This window comes from Mchenga conophoros, linkage group LG17, assembly GCF_057382185.1.
Source record: "Mchenga conophoros isolate Kocher_MC1m ecotype Shallow Benthic linkage group LG17, M_conophoros_male_GT1.1, whole genome shotgun sequence".
In the NCBI taxonomy this organism is placed as follows: Eukaryota; Metazoa; Chordata; class Actinopteri; order Cichliformes; family Cichlidae; genus Mchenga; species Mchenga conophoros.
Window position 1 is genome coordinate 14,205,538 of NC_140542.1, and position 21,742 is coordinate 14,227,279.

Sequence of the window (21,742 nt, forward strand, 5' to 3'; positions counted from 1 at the left end):
ATCTGTTTTTATGTGACATCCTCTCGTGACTAATAAACAAACAAGATTGCCTTTCATGTGTTACTGCTTATTAAAAGCATTATTATTACGATTATTACTATTACTATTATTACCATTATTATTATTAAGCATTATTATTAAAATTATGTTTGTTCTTTCATTTTTGTATAAACCAATAACAGACAGAACAGTTATATTTAAAAAGCCTATTTCACTGATACACTTTGGTTGGTAACAATCTTTTAAAAAGACATCCGGTGGACGATGGTTTTAAGAAAAATTTATTTTGCCTTACGGCAAATCTGTGAAGGGTAAAGACCCCTCAAGGCCATAAACCCACCAGGAAAGTGCTGAAAAGCCTCGGTTTCCCGTAGACTACTACCCATCGAGAGGATTTGCCCCCTGCTGACTATTAGGAGGGATGCATGTTTAAGCCACCTTAGCACTGGCTTACCTTCCTTCCTGCATGTTTTGTTACATGCAAGTATTGAGCTTTTTACCCACTTCTTCTCTGCCGTGGCTTCTTCAGATATAGACTTAGCATATAAAACAAAAACTCTATCACCATTTACAGAATGAAACCCAACTTATTACATCATATTCAATATTTTTTTTATTTGTAACCTTGTTGTAACCTATGTTGTAACCTGTTTATTAGTGTTTCCTGTTGATGAACTTTACATACATTCTAAGTTAAAAAGTTTTTAAAAAGGCAAAAAACGCTGCCATATGACAACAGCAGAACAGAGCACGGAGACAATGAATAACAGAATAAGTGATCTAATGTGGAAAATTGTTTTCAGTCCTAGGTTGAGGCGGAGCTTCTGTAATCTTTCCGAGGCCCACACACAGAAGCCAAAGCCCTGCCGTTACCATAGAAACGACTCGCGGAGTATGGGAGATGCCACGAGCGACTCGCAATTGGTCACCTCGGATCGTTGTTCCGTCCCAACCTCCCCTATGATTTGTTTCATGTATTGCCCGTCTTAGAAGCTGCAACATGATTGGCTACCTTCTACATTCGCGGCCCGCCTCTGTGAGTAAGCGCTCCCAGCTGCACACACGTCGGGAAGAGTCGTGCGGACGACGTTGTACATTAAAGCGAAAGCTTAGTTGTTTTCAGGAGTAAAAAAGTTAATCTGCGGTTGACTGTTTTTGGAGTAGTACGCTTACTTGGAAATTCACAAAGTGGTGGGAAAGTTGGGAGACATGTAGAGACTTTTTGATCGCCGGTATTGTAGCTTGACGATGGAGGAGCCAGCGATAAGGCAAGGATTAATGTTAGCCAAATTAACGCTTTTTGGGGAGGATATTTTTGTTTTGTTTACGTTGGGATAAAACTTACGTTTTAAAATGGCGAGTTAAGCTAAGAGTCTTGTTCCAAGAGTGCGGTGGTGTATGAGAAGTGCGTCTAAACGTGCCTGAGTGTAATAAAAATGCTGACATGAATCTTTGCAGAGAGTTTGAGATGTCCCTGTCAGACGGTCCCTCTGACGACGACGACGAATTCCCGTCGACTTTACCCACAGATGGCAGCCACAGTGGGAGCATCCGCAAGGTCAGACACCCACACTCTTACATTCATTTCAAATAAAAAAAAAAAATACTGGATAAGTAAAATTAGAATACAGTCCACGAGATGATGCTGTGTGGCTTCACATGGGGATCTTATTGGACCTGTAATTAAAACTAAAGAACATGAAACCTGAATGTCATCGATAATCATGTAAATTGGCAAATGTAAACTTTAACTTAGGGAACAAAGAAAGTTAGCAGCAGGGATAATACCCACATTATTGGGAAAAAGAGCACATGTTTTCGCTGACCACATTTTCTGAGTTTTGACATAGTGACCATCCCAATACATCAGAGAAGGGCTGAACTGATCTAGCTCTATATTTACATATACCTTGGTTTCGTGTAGATGTTCACAGAGTGCTGATCGTATACCACTGTTAAATTATTAGTCTGTAATTTATTTATTTTTATGAGACTGTGTGACATCAGGATCCCCTGAAACATTGCTTTCCTGACATTGTTAAATAAAATGTAACAAATAAGTAAATCACAGAATATACATTTACCAAACTGTTAGTTATCACTTTTACCAATAAAAAAATAATAGATTATATATAATCTATGCATGCTGTATTAACAGCAGTGTGTAGTTACTTTGCTTACTGTATGTATATAATAGTGTGTTGTACCAAAAACCTCTTGGTGGTTGCTTTAGTCATTAGCTGGGTGCCACGGTTGCAAGTAGTGTACCTGGAGGATTGTGACATGTCTGCAAACAATTCCAAACTACTTGCCAAGTTGTCTGTGAAAAGCAAGAAGCAAAATGAGTGAGCATTTGCCTTCCAAAAAATTTGCAATTTTTAAAAATGTGTTTCTTTCAGCAGTCAGGCAGAAGTTTCACTGTTGAAGGCGAATGTTCTTTGCCTCCTGTTGGCAGTTTTTCACATTTTCACAAGTTTCTCTAACGCTTGGAGAGTAAACAGCAAGTGTTTACAGACAGTCAGCATCTTCCGTGCACCAGTCTGTTAGTGACCAAAGCAATCAGAAGTACGATTTTCAGTCTTTGTAACCTGCCCTGTCGTGGGAGATCAGTTCAGTTCACTGGAGGGTTACTTGATGTGCGCATGTTAAACAAACTCCTTTACTGGGAGGTAAAGAGATATATGAAGAAAAAGAGAGAGACAAACATAACAACTATATACTGTTGAGATTCCTGGAAGAGGGATAGAGAAGAAGATGGAAGGAGCAGTAGGGCATAAGAAAAAGGGAGTATTCAGCTTGTTTACAGTACAGCTCCGCCATCTGTCATGTAACTGTACATTTGTTTACCTCAGAGTGTGAAAGTGTGCTGTACTGTATGACACATGTCTGGTTTTAGTGAGCACACAAATTACCAGCTGTGAGGCAGTTCTTAAAGTATTGTGAGCAAATTGCCTCTGTTGAAGCAAGATTTTAAAAAGCTGTTAAATCTTCAAACACATGTACAGATCCTGTTAAAGTTTTTTATCTTCTGAGAGAATGTATGTCCTCTGCTTTGTTGTGGCACAGTATTATCATGTTAAGCAGTCACAATGACCTTCACGTGTTGTCACGTCCATCATCTCTATGCTATACTGGGTTTGTAGTGCGAAGTAATTCTTTCAGACTGCTCTCCACTGGCAGTAATGACATGCCATGGTGCCATGGTAAAACTGGGGTTAGTGTCATGTGAAAACAGGAAGGCTTAAAAAAAGTAATTTCTCACTGCGCCGCAGTCTGTTTGAGATTTATTTTCGATATATCAAATCTTATCCCCACTGTGGCTGTGTCTCTTACGGTTTTTTTTTTTTTTTGGACAGGATAATTTCCATCGGGGAAAACATTAGTTAGCTGGTTGTAAGTCTGCCATGCTGCTTCCAGTACTTCTTACTCAGATCATACAGCATGAAGTAATGTTGTCACATTTGCACAGCTGTTCTGTGTTTTCTTGGGCAGACTGCCAAAATATATTAACAGCCACCAAGTATATTTGGTAGTCTAGTGTAGCTGTCTTTTTTTTAAGTTTTAGGTTTTTCAGCAGCTTCCATGATGGATTTACTGGTACTACATCAGTTTGCTCCGGTTTTGCAAATTCATTAACTCAACCAGCCCTGACCCTTCCACTTTGTGTTTCTCTAAGGCTCGATATCATTCAGCTTCCTCTCCAGACTCCAGTGTTTCTCATACAGGGACTTGATAACGATATAAGTGGAAGTTCACATGCCCTTACCATCGTGTTTCTTTACAGTCTGGTCCACTTGCCAGTTTCTTTTGTTGCTATCTTTGATATTAGTCAGCTGCTTGAGTTTCTCATCCTGTAGTCAACTGGATGGTTTTAAACTGGTGTCTGGAAGTATCTGTGTTGTTCTTAGAGCAGCAGTCCCCAACTTTTTTGCGCCACGGACCAGTTTATGTCCGACAATATTTTCATGGACCGGCCTTTAAGGTGTCGCGGATAAATATAACAAAAATAAAACCAGTACTGGTACCAAAAAAATAGAAGATTTAATCATAAAACATAATTTAAAGACCCAGGGAAACCGAGTTACCGATAAAAACGATAACCCCATAACCTTTACACCCTTATAACATACAGCATCATTTACGCTATTGCTTGGAAAAGGGTTTGCTTTCTTGCCGGTGAGTAGATTAATTAAGATAGTCTAATTCTGTGGGAAATGCAACTTTTGTAGTTGGTCATTCAGTAATTCAGTAATTCTTTTACCTCCTCCATTTCTTTATTTCATCTGCAGGGCTGTGATCCTTTGGCTCAGACTCAGCGCAGTAAGCTGCAGCATCGACGGGCTCGCATCAACCAGCAGATCAACAAGGAGATGCGTATGAGAACTGGAGCGGAGAACCTGTTCAGGTGAGACATTGCGACGGATCAGAACATTGCACGCACAATTTTTATTTTATTTTTAATTACTTTTCTGTTGTAATGTTACACGAGGGCAGCACGGTGGTGCAGTGGTTAGCACTGCTGCCTCACAGCAAGAAGGACCTGAGTTTGAATCTATCGTGTGTGTGGAGTTTGGATGTTCTCTCCAGGAACTTTAGCTTACTCCCATAGGTAGGGTGGTTGCAACCTGATATCACAATAGAACTTGAAATAGACACAGCAGTCCACGGTGTCCATTTCACGTACATGCGCACAGACGTTGCAGTAACGGCAGAGGAAGATATTTTATTTCAAGCCAACATGAACATAATCGTGGAAAAGCATTTTAACAGACATTATTAACATTAACAGTTATATGTATATACATATTAGCTGCCTAGCTTAATCAATTTTGATGATTAAGGACCCTGGAATGTACTTCATACATTTTTCTCACTACCGAATTCGTGGCTTTAAATAGATTATTTCCTCCTTCTAGTAATGCAACATCTGCATGCGTGTCTGTTTCACAGTTTGGAGAGGCAAAAATGGACACGAATCTTCTTGGAAATAAGTGATGCAGTGCTGTAGTGTTGAGCTGCTTTTCCAATCCCATGGGTAAAAAATAGTGAAGCTTTGTGTTTGTCAGCTGTATCACAGTTGCTTTAAATATAATGTATATTCACTCATCACACAGCAACTTTTTCTGTTTGATTTTGTGAGAAATGCCATTCAGGTGCCATCTGTGTTGTCGTCTTTGTTAGTTGCCTCACATTTTTGGTTCAGTCGGTTGATGGGAAAAGGTCAGAGATCACTCCCATCCTAAAGAAACACACACACCAGCACCACCCAGTTTTACAGCTCTGTTTGTGTTCACTGTGTGTGAATATGGCTGTTTATGTGCTTGTGCTGGTTTATCTCCTCCCTGTTGTGCAAATATTTGCTTTTTTTGTATTAATGCTTTTTTCAAACAAAACAGTGAGTGAACACTGCATACTTTGGCAGCATGAGCACCACTGAAGCTAATCTCCCAACTCTCTGAACTGCTGGCCCTGTGTCTTGAAGCAGCCAGTTGTCATTCACACAAACCAGAGAGTTTTACTGGTGAGGAAAGTGAACGAAGTTAAAAATGAAATGTTCACATAGCATCAAGGTCTTGTCTCCGAGGACATTGGCATCATCTTTGTCCAGTGTCTCTCCATGGCTCTCCTCTATATTCTGTCTCCTCAACTCATTCTCAACACGTCCATGTTTATTGCCCACTCAGAGGTAAATTAGTACAGAGCCTCAGAGTATATGCATGAAGTATGTGGATACATTTGCTCTAAACCTCTGCCGTGGCAGTTTTAGAATGTTTAAAGTATGAGCAGACCGCTGTGCAAAAGTCTCTGGAAAGACATGGGACATGCTGCTGCTCCAGGACTATTCGGGAGGAGGAGTAGGAGGAGCCACTTAATTAAAGCAAAGAGCTCCTTTCTGCTTCCTCAGTGGTGCCGCATTAAAATCTAATCTAATCAAAATAACCATGTTTTTAATTTAAGACAGACACTGTTGTCTCAGGACTTGTTTTTGCAACAACTGGTAAAGTTGAAAAAAAGCTTTCTTCTTTCTTTTTTATTTACTCTGTACTCTGTATTATTTTATTGTATTATTACGATGCTTCAAAATGCTCCCATAAGTTTAGTTAGTGTAGAAAACCACAGCTGGTATGAGATTAATAAATTACTCTTTTGATGCCCTATCTGTCGTTCTATTTGCAAATTCTTATTTCATAGTCAAGCCAGTTTGAGTGGCCTGACTGCAGTGGCTGTTGCTGTTTTGTTTTCTAAATGTTTCAAATGATGAAACAGTCCTTAAAGTAATTACTGTGTAACAGGGTGTTAATTTATTTTTATTTGTCTTTTCAATGTTTCCCTAGCTCCACATTTGACCTATTTAGGCTCTTATCCCGAAAGGTGATGACTCAGTTTACTGGATATAAAACAAGCACTCTCTCCCGTTCTATTGGGACGCCCGGTCACATAGACAAAGACCCCCACACAACCCGTCAGCCTGTAATCAGCTAGCTTTGTGTCTGCCCCCGTCCTGTTCCCATGCAGAGATTCCCAGCGGTGCTCTGGCAAGCTCATCCCCCACTTATTTGTCTGGTGCTGTCAGACCTTTTTTTTTCTGTCCTTCTTTTTCCAGTCAAGTGGAACACATAGACACATGAACACACACATACACAAAAACATGTAGCTTTCACTTGCACTTCACTTGTTGTGAAACTGTTGTGGAACTGTGTCATGGTATTAGTGCTGGTGTGTGGGAGTCGATGTTTGTGTGTGTTTGTATGTAGGGGGGTTTGGGATGCTAATTAAATACAGGGGAGGGGGTGTCACTAATCAGGGTTTGTGATTGGCTAATGAAGACGTCATGTTTTGTGCTGCATGTAGGAGCTCAGCTGAGGAGCTGTAATGTTGTTTAAACATCATCCCAGTGACAGGGGTCCATGCAGACCCCAGAGGTCTGCAAAATATCTCTGCATGTGAGATATTTTTCTTATCTCACAGGTGCTTTATATAATTTATTTCATTTATTTATTTAGAAAGAGGGGCAATAGATATTAATGAACATTTAAACAAATGTAAATATGCCAGATTATAGCCTTGTGCTAATTTCCATCTGCAGACCCTCTGGCAGGTTGGTGTTAAACACAAGTTAGTAAAAACATACAGAGACACTATTTACAGGTCATGTGACAAGGACTATTGCTCAGTTTTTTAATGACTTTGTCGATCAGTTTGTTCTTAATGATATCAAAACATTGTTTTCTGTTTCTGCTTTGGTTAGTGCTTTTAAAATAATTAAAATGTGTTATGGCGACAGGAAAAAAAACTTCTAACATTTAAACTTCTCTGATTCTTCATCTCATAAGCAAGAAATACTTGTGTTACCCTTCCGGAGCTGCAGCATGTTGTGTGTGTAAGTGGATGTGTGTGAAGGGGATATTTGGCAGCCTTTTTAATGCTGACTAATCAGATTGGCCCGGGCTTGATCCTACATATCGGCGTTTGTGTGTGTGAGACTGGGAGAGGCAGTGACAGATGAGGAGAGAGGTGAAGCTGAAGTGGTCTAACTGGAAAGCTTAACCTGATTTAAAAAGTCCTCAAAAGTGAGCTTCAGTTGTGTGTTTGAACTGAGATTGGTCATGTGTTAAAGGATAACATGGAAAAAATGCCACAAATTTTTCAAATTCAAAGTGATGTGAGTGTTCTGGTAACAGGTATATGCAACTGAAGCTGAAGTGCTATTTCAAGATAAACACTCAAACATATGTTTTTTTTTTTAGCTCTTTACCGCTCAGCCATAAAAGGCTGATGGGGTGTTGTAGTCATCCCTCCAGATGGGCAGCTGGGCAGGCTGGACACCTAAGTTTGTGATAACTCAAGAAGGAAGTCACCTAGGATTTTCAAATGCCATAGGTGCATCTACCAAAAACCTCGGATGAGTTTGAGTCTTAGTGACCTCAACCTAAAGGTCAAAGGTGAGGGGTAGTTTTCTGAAAAGCTTGTGAATGTGATAACTCAACAGCAAGGCGACGTAGGAGCTACAAATTGATATCATCGATGTATCTCCTAGAAATATCTGAGGATTTTGAATCCTCAAAGTCGAGGTCAGAGGTTTAGTTTTCTGAATTTTTTTTGAATATGATAACTCCAGAATGCGACAGTGTATTCATATTCATACCACAGGTGCATCTACTGAAAATCTTGGATGAGTTCGAATCTCAGTGACCTCACTCTCAAAGTCAGAGTAAGTTTTCTGAAAGTCTTGTGAAATCGATAACTTGAAAACAAGGCGACGTGGAGTTTGTAGAAACATCTCCAAAACTGACACCAGATTTCCCGCTAAAACAAGATACAGAATAGATGGGGTGGATAGATGGGCCAGAGGAAATGTAAGTAAATTTGATGTTGCAGGCCTTTATTTTTTCAGTTCATCTAAACTCAACCATTTCTTCTACATTTCTGTGAATTTGACACAGTGCCCATTTTGATGCATTTCTCTCCTTCATGGATAGAATGTCTTTATGACTGCAAAGTCCCAATAATTTTGTGCACTGTTTAGGACCAATAATGGAGGAATTCTCTACCACTTTTCTAAACAACAACATTGTAAACTAGAGATGCTTCAGATTTCTGGGAACATTGTGTACCCCATAGAAGTATGAGCTGGCATTAGTCATCGACCCTCTCATTGTTTTTGGGGGGTGAACCGGAGAAAGTGGTTGACAGAGGGAGGAGAAGGTGGAGAGAGCTGCATAAATTAAAGAGAGGCTTTTTTTTGCCTTCACCCCATCCTGAATTTATGTTCTCAGAAAAGTTTGCTGCATCCACTAATACTGAATGAAAGTAGCAAGTCAGTTTTTAGCTGTGTTGTTCTAATTGTGATACTGGGCTCTACGACAAAGCAGATTAGGAATCAGCCCAAGTACTGTTTTTAGAAAGCCCACAAAGAAGTATTGAGAACTGAAAAACAAAACAAAACACCTGGACGTCTTTGTGTTTTATTCTGCAGGGCGACAACCAACAACAAGGTGAAGGAGACGGTGGCTCTAGAGCTCAGCTTTGTCAACTCCAACCTGCAGCTGCTCAAAGAGGAGCTGGAGGAACTTAACAGCAGCATGGACGTCTACCAGACAGACAGGTGCACAAATGCATGCGTATTTGTCCCATTAATTCCAGGCCGTGCTTATTAGACTAATGATCATTATAATTGGGGAAAACAAGCATCCATTATATTTTTGTAGTGACGCTGGCACTGGGTGTATAACCTCCTTGTACTTGGATATTTGTGATGACCAGTCCTTAGAAATGTTATCTTTGTTTTTTAATAATAGGATGGGGTTTAAGTCAAAGTTGGGTTTCAGTCACATTTATTTAAACAGACTAAAGGAAAAAAGCATCCACATGTGTGTCATGCATTCTGTCACAGCCATAAGATTTTTGCCTCCACGGCTCCGTATCGTGTGAGGGAAAAATCCCCTGATTAGAGTATAGTCAATAACCCTGTGGTGGCAGTGTGCACATTTGTTGTTATTGTGAATGGCAGTAGGTAACTGTGGGGGGTGACAGGCTTACTGCTTGGCTTTAGCTTTTCTGATTAGCAGGATGAAGCACTGAGAATAGTGCTCGCTGGTTTTGAAAACAAGCAGATGGCAGCAGCAGTCATTGCCGAAACCTACACTACCTCTGTTAATTTCTTTTTGTAGTGAGGCTGTCAATGTTCCAATGATCCCACTTGGCTTAAAAGAAACCAAAGAGGTGGATGTCACTGTTGCTATCAAGGTGAAGTCAGCATCTATCTACCTCCTTCTCTTTATTTATCCAGTTTGTTGTTCTTTTCAAGAAAAACTTGTGTTTGAGTAAAAGATTATTGCAATAAATGTATCCTAATAAAAGTTACTGAATCAATGTTTTTAAGCTTATTTTACAAGCAGTGTTTATATTTTTATGCTAATTTACATTAGTTGGCCTGACTTCTTTTCATTACTTGTTCATTACTAAACATTTGACACAGATGGGTAGTTTGATGAAATATCATATTTTTGTGCTTATTTGCTTTCCTTTTTCCAGATAGTATGGAAGAATAACCAAAATCATCTTCATGTGGACACGTGAAGATAATTCTTTTGTCACCGTGTCTCTGTCTGCCTTCACAGGACTTCATATGTGAGCACTACGGGGAGGACAGCTTTCTCTATGACAAGGAAATCAAAGAGCTTATGGAACTTAGACAGGTTAATAAATTCACCCATACAGTTTGATCCAGAGTAAACATTCTGCTCATCATGGGTAGAAAAACAAGTGGAATGAAAAGTATTGATTTATTTAAAGTTGATGTCTCTTTTAGGCTGTCTGTAGCTGACATTAAATGAGTGTTAACATTTAGTTTATTGATTATTCAATCAGGCCATGCGTACACCCAGTCGAAACCAGGCCGGTCTGGAGCTGCTAATGGAGTACTACAATCAGCTGTACTACCTGGATCAACGCTTCTTCTCTGCTCAGAAGAATCTGGGTGTTCATTTCCACTGGTATTATATGATAGCATAATTTAAATACTGAAGGGTTATCATAATCATTAACATGCATTTTACAGTATGTGCAATATGCAGTAAAATAAAAATGGGCAAAGGAACAGTTTTTTAAATGTGCACTTTAGCCGTGTTGTTACTACATCCTGGTGCCTTACTGCTGCTCTCTCTTTCAGGAGAAAATCGAAGCATTCAATAGTTGTTTTCCAGGGACAGATTTATGTAATGTGACTATAAAACCATTTTTCCAGAATTAAAATCTCATTTATGTTTCTAAGTGGTTGGCTACAAATTTTAGTTGAGCTTGAAGGTGATAATTATGAAGCAGAGCATGGATGGCAGTGTCTCATTCCATGACTGTAAAAAAAAAAAACTTAAGCTTAATAGAAACTTTTGTTCCAGCAGCTTAAACTCTGGAGGGGCTTTGCTCATTGGTGGTTCCCTTTTCGTTTGTCATTCAGGTATGACTCTTTGACTGGCGTTCCATCGTGTCAGCGTGCGCTGGCCTTCGAGAAGGGAAGTGTGTTGTTCAACATCGGAGCCCTGTACACGCAGATCGGAGCACGACAGGACCGCTCTGCAACAGCTGGCATAGACCGAGCTATAGATGCTTTTCAGCGTGCTGCAGGTAGCACAATGGCAAAATCATACATCAAAATACTTGATTTCTCGTTTTGTGAGCCTTCAAATACGAGGGGCTTGTTTTTTACACAAAACAGCACAAGGCAATATAGTCCTAGTGCTGGTCCCAAGTCCAGATAAATAGGGAGGGTTGCATCAGGAAGTGCAGCTGATGTAAAATCTTGACCAGATCAAAGATGCAGATCATAAAAAATGAATTTTTCATTCTGAATTTGTCGGGTCTGGGTTAACAATGACTGCATACTAACCCTTATGCCGCATGTGCAAACTGCAAGATAAAGGAGACTGCAAGGCAGTGTTCTGTAGATTGTAGCTAAGCATGAGCAGAGAGGGATAAAGGTGGTGAGCCATACAGTAGGGCAAAAAAGTATTTAGTCAGCCACCGATTGTGCAAGTTCCCCCACTTAAAATGATGACAGAGGTCAGTAATTTGCACCAGAGGTACACTTCAACTGTGAGAGACAGAGTGTGAAAAAAAAAATCCATGAATTCACATGGTAGGATTTGTAAAGAATTTATTCGTAAATTAGGGTGGAAAATAAGTATTTGGTCACCTCAAACAAGGAAAATCTCTGGCTCTCACAGACCTGTAACGTCTTCTGTAAGAAGCTTTTCTGTCCCCCACTCGTTACCTGTATGAATGGCACCTGTTTGAACTCATCATCTGTATAAAAGACACCTGTCCACAGCCTCAAACAGTCAGACTCCAAACTCCGCCATGGCCAAGACCAAAGAGCTCTCGAAGGACACCAGGAAAAGTATTGTAGACCTGCACCAGACTGGGAAGAGTGAATCTACAATAGGCAAGCAGCTTGGTGTGAAAAAATCAACTGTGGGAGCAATCATCAGAAAATGGAAGACATACAAGACCACTGATAATCTCCCTCGATCTGGGGCTCCACGCAAGATCTCATCCCGTGGGGTCAAAATGATCATGAGAACGGTGAGCAAAGATCCCAGAACCACACGGGGGGACCTGGTGAATGACCTGCAGAGAGCTGGGACCAAAGTAACAAAGGTCACCATCAGTAACACACTACAACGGCAGGGAATCAAATCCCGCAGTGCCAGACGTGTTCCGCTGCTGAAGCCAGTGCATGTCCAGGCCCGTCTGAAGTTTGCCAGAGAGCACATGGATGATACAGCAGAGGATTGGGAGAATGTCATGTGGTCAGATGAAACCAAAGTATATCTTTTTGGTATAAACTCAACTCGTCGTGTTTGGAGGAAGAAGAATACCGAGTTGCATCCCAAGAACACCATACCTACTGTGAAGCATGGGGGTGGAAACATCATGCTATGGGGCTGTTTTTCTGCCAAGGGGACAGGACGACTGATCCGTGTTAAGGACAGAATGAATGGGGCCATGTATCGTGAGATTTTGAGCCAAAACCTCCTTCCATCAGTGAGAACTTTGAAGATGAAACGAGGCTGGGTCTTCCAACGTGACAATGATCCAAAACACACCGCCCGGGCAACAAAGGAGTGGCTCCGTAAGAAGCATTTGAAAGTCCTGGAGTGGCCTAGCCAGTCTCCAGACCTCAACCCCATAGAAAATCTGTGGCGGGAGTTGAAAGTCCGTGTTGCTCGGCAACAGCCCCAAAACATCACTGCTCTCGAGAAGATCTGGATGGAGGAATGGGCCAAAATACCAGCTACTGTGTGTGCAAACCTGGTAAAGACCTATAGTAAACGTTTGACCTCTGTTATTGCCAACAAAGGTTATGTTACAAAGTATTGAGTTGTATTTTTGTTATTGACCAAATACTTATTTTCCACCCTGATTTACGAATAAATTCTTTACAAATCCTACCATGTGAATTCATGGATTATTTTTTTTCACATTCTGTCTCTCACAGTTGAAGTGTACCTCTGGTGCAAATTACTGACCTCTGTCATCATTTTAGGTGGGGGAACTTGCACAATCGGTGGCTGACTAAATACTTTTTTGCCCCACTGTACATGAAGCTAAGGGAAAGAGTTGTGGAAGCTAGGTTAAGAAGAGGTTTGATCAGCGAGCAGCAGTCTGGCTTCGTGGCAAGAACTACACATGCAATGTTTGCTTTGAGAGTATTGATGGAGGTCAGAAAGAGCTTCACTGTTGTCTTTTTGAATCTAGAGAACGCATGTGTTAGGGTACCAAGAATAGGAAATATTGATATTGCATGAGTAAGTCAGGAGTGACAGAGAAGAATGCAACATGTAAAGAGGAGGGATAGTGGATATATTGTGTAAAGGATGTTGAAGATGAAGCTTCCAGGCAGAAGGAAAAGAAGAAGACCTCAGAGGAGCAAAGGAGGACGTGCAGAGGGTTGCTGTGACAGAAGACAATGCTAGGGATAGGGCGAGATAGAGGCAGATGATTCACTGTGGCAATCCCTAAAAGGAGCAGCCAAAACAAGAAGATTGCCATTAATATAACAGATTTTGTTGTTGTTTATAATCAGCTATTGATGATTTTGAGGTACCCAATCCTGTAAATTTAAAGCTTTTGTTCAGTTGTTTTTATTATATACTTTTGATATAATAAACATTGATATCAGGATGTTTGAATTCACATGGCTAATTGGTAATTTATTTATTTTTTAATGTGTAGGTGCATTTAATTATCTTAAAGAGAATTTTTCCAACGCTCCAAGTCTGGACATGAGTAGTCCATCACTCTGCATGTTGGTGCGGCTCATGCTTGCCCAGGTACAGGAGTGTGTGTTTGAGCGCATCACCCTGACCACACAGGACACGCACTTTACCTCCCAGCTCCGGCTGGCACAGGAGGCTGCACGGGTGAGTAAATACATATGTGCTTTGTTTGTGTTATTACCCTTAATGCCCTATGTTTAACTGTATGCATGTGTGTTTTTTGTAGGTGTCAGATGTTTACTTGTTAGTGCAGCAGACTATGACACAGCCTTTGATGAAGGACTACGTGCCATTTTCATGGGTGTCCATGGTTCAGGTAAAATCTGAACACTTCCGCGCTCTCTCCCACTACTACGCTGCTGTTGCACTCTGCGACCACATGTGTAAGTACAAAATTTACTCACATGTTCATTAGGGAGAGTTCATACTTCTTGTTTTGTAGATAACCTTCTGCCTTGGCTATATTTAATTTTGAATTAAAGCAGTACACTTGTGTCTTTAAAAAGTCTTAAAATCAAGTTGAAGCTTGTTACATACGTAAGACACTTTTTGCTGCTAATTTATAAACAGACTGTAATGTAATATTTTTTATCAAAGACTGACATTCTTGGTGGTGTGAGAGTGGTGTCAGACTGATCCAGCGGGCAGTGTGCGACGTTATCTTGTCTGTGCTTGTCATCTTGTCAGCAGTCTGTTAATGCCTAATGAGGCAAATTCATCAACAAAGCTGTTTTCCTCTGTCACCTATGGAGTACACCTCTGTCCTGTGTATCACCTATGCAGCATCAAAAGCACTGTGTTTTGAAGAAGAAAACTGACATTTCTAGTGATTTACCCAATAAACCTAACTATTGTATTCTTTTCCAGAGATAATGCTCACCTAATTAGCATTTCTAAACAGATCTTAGCTGTATATATTTTTCCATAGTGTTGGCAGGAGGGGAGGAAGAGGAGGAGGAAGCTGAGAAGGCCTTCCTTCAGTGCCATGCCAGTGTTCCTGCTGGGCCACAACTCAGCCAGGTTCTTCAAGATCCTGAAAAAAGACGAAAACTTGGTGAGTTTGTATTCATCACGTAGCTGCTATGAGCTGCGTTGTGCAAGCATCTTGAAAATGAACCAAAATGCTCATGTTATAACTTGAATAGTTATATTCCCATTCTTTGAAACCTTTATTTTTTTAATAATAATTTCTGCTTACATGAAGGTAAGGCCCACCTGCGGCGTGCTGTAATCAGACATGAGGAGGCCATGCGTGTCCACAGTCTGTGCAAGATCCTGAGAAAGATGGATATCCTGCAGGATGTGCTCTCTGTCACACACAAACGTTCCCTGGACAAATACTCAGAGCTCGACCGAGAGGACGACTTTGATGAAATTGCAGAGGCCCCAGAGATACAGTGTGAGTGTCACGTATAATCGTAAAGTCAGTGATTACATTTTCTGTTTGATTAAATCATAGTGACTAACTGGCTTCTTTACCAGCTCATACCCACCAGAAACCAGACGTCATTCCACCCAACTTCTCCACAGTCAAGGTTACTGATATCTTCCAAAGACTGGTAAGTCCCACAGGGAAGAAATAATACACACTTGGCAGATACCTACCCAGGTTAGGTAACCATTAAAATTGTTTCCTGTTCTTATGCTCTAGGGTCCACTGTCAGTGTTCTGTGCGAGGGCTCGCTGGGGCCCGATGCGTGTGATCTGCCTGAATAAGAGAGAAGGAGGACTGGGGCTCACGCTCAGAGGAGACTCTCCTGTCCTGGTGGCTGGAGTGGTGCCTGGAGGCTGGGCAGAGGTGAGATATACCCTGCACATCTAGAGAAGATTCTGTGAGAAGAAAAGATCTTCTCTTGTATTCTTGTAGTCTTATTTCTATTCTATTTTTATCCTCTCAAAAGGAATTGATTTGCAGTTTGATTCTAAGATTTAAATATTTTAAGACCTGCTTTCCTGTCTACTTATTGTATTATTATGGGGTCTACCTTACAATATAAAGTGCCTTGAGGTGACTGTTGTGATTTGGCGCTGCATAAATACAGTTGAATTGAACTTGATTAAGTAGTTAACTGCAAAAAAGAGCCATTCATTTGTTATTTAGAAAAGAGTTGTGATGGACATGAAGGAGACAAAATGCAATACACTTCCTTCTTTTGTCTCCTTCTTCATTGTGGGAATATATTGCGGGCCTGCATACTTGCATGAAAAAAATGAGGTCAAAACATGTAATTAAGATGAACTAATGATGTTACATGATGTGTTCAGGAGGCTGGACTGAGGGAAGGAGACTACATAGTAGCAGTAGATGGAAAGGACTGTAAGTGGGCCAAACATGGTGAGGTGGTCCACATGCTGAAGAGCTGCAGTGACAGAGGGGTGGAGATCAGTGTGGTCACATTACACTCACATGATACACAGGTAAATATGTGTATGAGCTATGTAGGGTATTCATAAGCATGTAGATTTCAGATAAACTTCCTTCGTAGAGACGTAGAGAACAATAAATTGTTGCAAAGCTTTTTGGTGGCATTTATTTTTTGTTGTTTTCCATGGATGTCTAGCCCTTTTCCAGCATAAGCAGCATGAAAAGGCCGTGCTCAGTGACCTTTTTTCAGAATTTACCCTTCTGTCTCTCTGATGGATGCTTTTTACCCCTCACCTGTAAAATGCTGAAACAAGGGAATATGAGTGTTTGTCATTTGATTACATTTGAGCCATCTTTATACTAACCTAGTATTAGCCTGAAGGCTCAGGTCAATGCAATACTTTATTTTCAAACCTTTGAATCAAAACTGAAAGTCTCTTCTTTGATTCCTTAAATTGTGGAAATATCTGTGGGGTTTGGCTGCTGTTTCAGTGGTTGTGTACCTGTGTGTATGCTTTTTTGTTTCTTAGCAGGTGGAGAGGAGGGCAGTTATGCTGTCGCTGTGCAGCGACAAAGAAAACACTCGGCATCGTCTGCTGTCTGGGGCTAAAGGCCAGAGCTCCGCCTCTTTGCTGAACTGGAACAGGAAGAAAAAGAGGGAAGGCAGCACGATCACAAAAAGACTTGGAAGCGCTTTCAGTTTGTCGTTCGGAAGCATCCGAGACACTGAGGCCATGTACTAAGAGACGACTTCAGAAGAATCACTCAGGGAATAGCAGCGGAGCACACGGTACAAGTACAGCAGACACAAAGAAACAGCCTCTCCTGAGTTGAGGAGGTAGGTGATGATGCAAAGCTGGGACAAAGGAAAAGAAAAAACATGTATAGTCAAGGAACACGTGCTGTGCCAGGTTCTTCTTGCACACTCCAGCATATCTGACATCTTCGTCAGTTAATCATTGAAATGTGATGTTTATTACTTTTACCCATTGTACAAAAGTGAATTTGAAGTATCACAGAATTGTGTCCTGGCATCTTTCTAACAGAGACTGCGCAGTAGGGAAGTCGATAGTGGAAATATGTCTGTAATTTCTCACCTGAAGTCACTACTATGAAGGATCTGTTTGCAAATGAGCAGCACAATATGGCACTGCCCACATCCAAGATACCATGGCTTCACTTTTTGGGACTGTCTACATTGTACAGGCCTTGAACAGTGTCCCCAGTTCCTACACTGGGGTAACCTGACTTTGAATTTAAATTGCATGTTTAGGAAGAATGTGGTGGCAATGTATATAAAGTCAGTAAGTGTGTGAGTAAATAGATGCAAATTTTCCACAGGGCCTAGCAAAGTTACATTTGTAGAATTTCAATGAGCTTTATGTCATATAAGTGCAGTAGCTACAAAAATAAAAGCACAAAAGTATAAAGGGAGCAAAATAACAGAACTGAGGCTTCTTCTTAATTAATTTCAAGGCTTTACAAACATACATGCTTGCTGTGTTGAAGCTGACAGCTGTACAGTACCCTTCTTTATGGACACACTTTAAGTGTTCAAGCACTGTACAATTCTGCCTGATACAGCTGGCAAAGTTATTTGGTAAGAATAAAGAAAAAAAAAAACAGCTTCTGTCAGAGTGTAGTGGTTTACACAAATTACTTTGGGGTTGCGTCAGAAGAGATATCTGGTGTAAAAACCTGCCAATGTGGTGCTACCCACTGTGATGATCCCTTGTAAATACAGCTGAAAGTAGCTTCTCTAAATGTTAATAATCGTTGAAGAAGATAGAGCAGAATTAGCAAGGAAGCACAAAATTTCTTGTACTGTATTCTTGATGGGACCGAATAGACCAGCAGTCACCTGTGATTAACCACTGAAGGCCTCCAACGGTTAATCTGTTCACTTCTGACAGAAAGCACATTCAGTTTTTAATAGATTAGGATTAATTCAGACAGTCAGTTCAACCTGGATTTATTACTAAAAGTGTCATGTTGGAATTAATCCTTAGATCATTTTTTTATGTTTAGTTTTATCATTTCTAGGTGACTAAAGCACTTGAACTTTGCTCTGTTTTCTAATGTAGTTTTAGTATTTTGAATGCACTGTGACAAATATTTTGTAAATGTAGTTTCAGGTTTTACAATAATGCCTATGATGTACTCACATTGAGAGGATGTGTGTTTGGATGTCAAATGTGATAGAGAGCGATCATGTAGGAAAAGCATGACATGAGGTGTGATTACATCAAAGTCCACTGTGTTTAACAATGTCCAGCCACTGTACTGTATGTTAGAAACAGCCAATGTTGCATCTGTAGTTGTAAGAGCTGTATTGAGAAAATGTTTCTTTCTTTAAATCAATGCTGTTTGAACTTTTTGTAAAATGTTGATACAACTTGAAGTAGCATTTTGTTCCAGCTTAAAATGAATGTTATTTGAGTTTGTCGTGTTCACTGTGACATGACGGTCCATAGTCATGAGTGTGGAAAGCATGAGGGGACAAGAGCAAAAATTAGTGTTTATCTGAGTCTTGTTTCGTCTAGAAAATCTTAAATATAGTTTTAAAAGGTCTGACAACTTCTTTCACAATGATGATATTCACATTCCTTTGGAAATTAGCAACTTTTGTGCCACTTTTGACAGTAAGAAGACTATTGCGATGCGATACCATGATTCGTGCATCCACCAGAGTATGAATGTTAGATAGAAAGAAAAACACTTAAGCATAGAAAAAATTGCTTGTATGAATAGACATGAACGAGGTACGTTGTATAAAGCACTTTGATTGCTCAGCTATAGTAGAAAAGCACTATATAACAACCAGTCCATTTAACATTTACTTTTCTCCACTTGTGTTAGCACAGAGATGCTAATTTCTTTCCTCTGTTCACTAACATCAACTACTCCAGTTTCTGGAACTGAGATAACAGTTTCATTTTCTCCATCCTGTGTTTGAACATTCTTGATAACCCGTTTTTGACCCGAGGCTGCCAGATAATCTTTCCTCCATCCTGCTTTTGAAACATTTTTTAATTCCCTGTTGAGACACTGAGTTACCAAATATGCTTCTCTACATCCTATTTTTTCCATTACATTTCAGTTCACATTGTCAGCAGGTTTCCAGATACACTTTCCCTATTCTACTTGTTATATTTGTCTGCTTAATTTGTATTTGTTGAGCATTCTCCTGTACTGTGTTTAGCCCCAATAAAATTTAGCAATTACATGTTATGAAATATAGCATGTCTGTCTTCTGAGACATGCAGCTTGTGGGGATAGGTTAATTGGATAATCCAAATTGCCACTAGGTGTGAATGTGCGAGTGAATGTGAGTGCGAATGGTTGTCTGTCCCTGTGTGTTGGCCCTGCGACAGACTGGCGACCTGTCCAGGGTGTACCCCGCCTCTCGCCCTATGACAGCTGGGATAGGCTCCAGCACCCCCCCGTGACCCTGAAAAGGATAAGCGGAAGTGAATGGATGGATGGATGTATGGGAAATATACTCACACCCCTTATCAGTTCAGGTGCTGTAGGAAACTGGTTCAAATGAAAGAACGTTGCTACAATCCAGCACCTGATTTCAGCTCTCTGTTTTCACAGCTTAAGTAAGGCCAGTGTACATCTAGGCCATGATTTTCTTCCATCTTCCTTCACTCGAAAGCTAAATCTTTGTCAGAAAGTATTACTCAGTGGTCTTATCATTGCATTTCCGTTCTCTGCAAGCATTGTTGCATGCAGTTATGTGGTCAGATGTGTTTGATCAGTAGTGCTCTGACTACAAATGGAAACCAGATGGGATTTTCTGCAGTATGAGATCTTGTTCCTTTCCTTCAGATTACACATTTATATGCAGGAAATGCAGATTGCTCCTCAAGCAGTCTACCTATTGTTGATGAACTGCTGCTGCACGGCTTTGGTTTACTTGCACCCAATGTTGATAAGTTAAACTTCTGATGCTTTCAAATCCATAACACCCTGTTTCTTAGGGATCAAGCCATTTCAGACAGAAACCACTGAGAAACGTGACCACACACATCTCCACAGTTGCCCAACAGCACAATTACGTTGACACCCTTTGCCAGCTTCAATGGCAGTTTTTAGGGCCAGCTGCACTTTCAGCAAAACACTTAGCACTGCACAAATACCAATCCAGCCAGTTTTATGGCAGAATGCGGTTCTACACCAAACGACCCAAGTTCAGTCAGAAAAGTTTCTTCTAGCCAACATCAGCTGTTTTCAAATTTGTTCGGTAGTAATAGTGGCTCTTTTCCACAGGCATAAATCATCAAGAGATCCATTTTCATTCACGTAGACAACCCAACCTTGTTTGACATAACCATCTTAGACAGAAGCAACTGCTGTCTTTGACTTAACATGACTAGATTTAGAAATTTGGTTCATTTCATCCCAAACCTGCTTTTCTGAATTTTCAGTCACTCCCTATTATGTGAATTAAAATGTGTACCATCAAAGTGTCACTACTCATTACAAGCCTTCAACATTAGATTCATTTCTCTCACTGTCTACATTTAACTTCCGATCCCCGATCCTAACACGTCATTAGCATTTAGTCGGTATACAATCACAGCCACCCCGTGCAAATCCATTCTGCTTTCTTTGGGGATCTGCCAGGGCCAGAAGCCACTGCTGACTGTTGAAGAGACGCTGGCCTAACTTGTTTCGTTTGGAGTTAGTAAAAGTTGAGATTAAGTTAATAGAAATTCATTTTTTTCCTTGTCTGTACTTTTTTGTGTGATTATTAAGTAAGTCTTAAATTGGCTTTATAATTGTATTTACAGCTCCCAGCTTAAATTTAAGGTGTTGCAACCTGCAGATGCACTGCATTATTTTGCAATGACATAGATTTATGTCTGTTGACTATGTGTTTCTATCACTACAAAAACTTTGTTTATGGCATTAGAAAAATAGATTTGAACTCTTTGAAAATACTTTTTAAATCTTTTTATTGTGATTAGACCCAAATACTTTTTTTTGTTATGTCCTCTCTGGCTTTCCGTGTGTGTGTGTGTGTGTACATTTGAGTAAATGCTTGGAATTGACTGTTTTTAAGAGAAATGAATTTGTGTTTTTGCCTGAATATGTGACCATCCCTAATACTGCATTTGGGGATTTGCACAGTACTTTTTTCCTTAAATAAATACAATAAAAGTGAATAATGACCTGCTGCCATTCTTACTGTTGCATTTACTGTAACACATGCAGTAGCACGCATCATAGAACCATGATGCATTGAGCCACAGCTTTTAATCTTTGAATTCAGCTGTTTTCAGTCTCATAGGGGGTCGTGTGATTGGTGGTCTTTCCCTTAAAATATAAAGCACCTTAAAGTTACTGTTGTGAATTGAAGCTGTATCGATTAAAATTAATCTGTACATTCAATTGCATTGTTTCATACAACTCAATAAATATCAGCAAATACAAAGTGCTCCTATGCAGTGTAGCGCAGTCTGCTGAGTATTCTCTTTAGTATCACTTATCAAACTCCACCTTTACACAGCTGTATTCTGGCTGGAGGGTTTGAAACCAGCCACAAAGGCTTATGTAATATCTGCTCTTATACTACAGGGTAAAGTTGAGT

The 21,742-nt window shown here is 40.2% G+C and overlaps 1 protein-coding gene across 3 annotated transcripts; it reads left to right on the plus strand.

Moving 5' to 3' along the window:
• The first annotated feature begins 971 nt into the window (after positions 1-971).
• rhpn1 (rhophilin, Rho GTPase binding protein 1) lies at positions 972-21,644 on the plus strand. Of its 3 annotated transcripts, none has more exons than XM_085251312.1 (16): positions 972-1,036; positions 1,459-1,558; positions 4,290-4,405; positions 8,978-9,106; positions 9,672-9,747; positions 10,122-10,199; positions 10,372-10,496; positions 10,958-11,124; positions 13,735-13,922; positions 14,005-14,161; positions 14,707-14,832; positions 14,983-15,177; positions 15,261-15,337; positions 15,430-15,576; positions 16,044-16,196; positions 16,674-21,644. In XM_085251312.1, the coding sequence occupies exons 2-16, from the start codon at positions 1,469-1,471 to the stop codon at positions 16,884-16,886; spliced, it is 2,037 nt and encodes a 678-aa protein (XP_085107438.1). In that variant the 5' UTR covers positions 972-1,036; positions 1,459-1,468; the 3' UTR covers positions 16,887-21,644. The 3 variants fall into 3 exon arrangements, with proteins under 3 accessions (XP_085107438.1, XP_085107436.1, XP_085107437.1); XM_085251310.1 differs by lacking the exon at positions 972-1,036 and adding an exon at positions 1,074-1,268; XM_085251311.1 differs by lacking the exon at positions 972-1,036 and adding an exon at positions 1,074-1,268 and having other exon boundaries at positions 16,677-21,644.
• The last annotated feature ends 98 nt before the right edge of the window (positions 21,645-21,742 follow it).

Bases quoted from the DNA above. Each gene is read 5' to 3' on its own strand.
- rhpn1 (XM_085251310.1), top strand. From the start codon at position 1,249: ATGGAGGAGCCAGCGATAAG. The intron at 1,559-4,289 runs GTCAGACACCCA...TTTCATCTGCAG, and splicing joins ACAGTGGGAGCATCCGCAAG to GGCTGTGATCCTTTGGCTCA. The intron at 14,833-14,982 runs GTGAGTTTGTAT...GCTTACATGAAG, and splicing joins TGAAAAAAGACGAAAACTTG to GTAAGGCCCACCTGCGGCGT.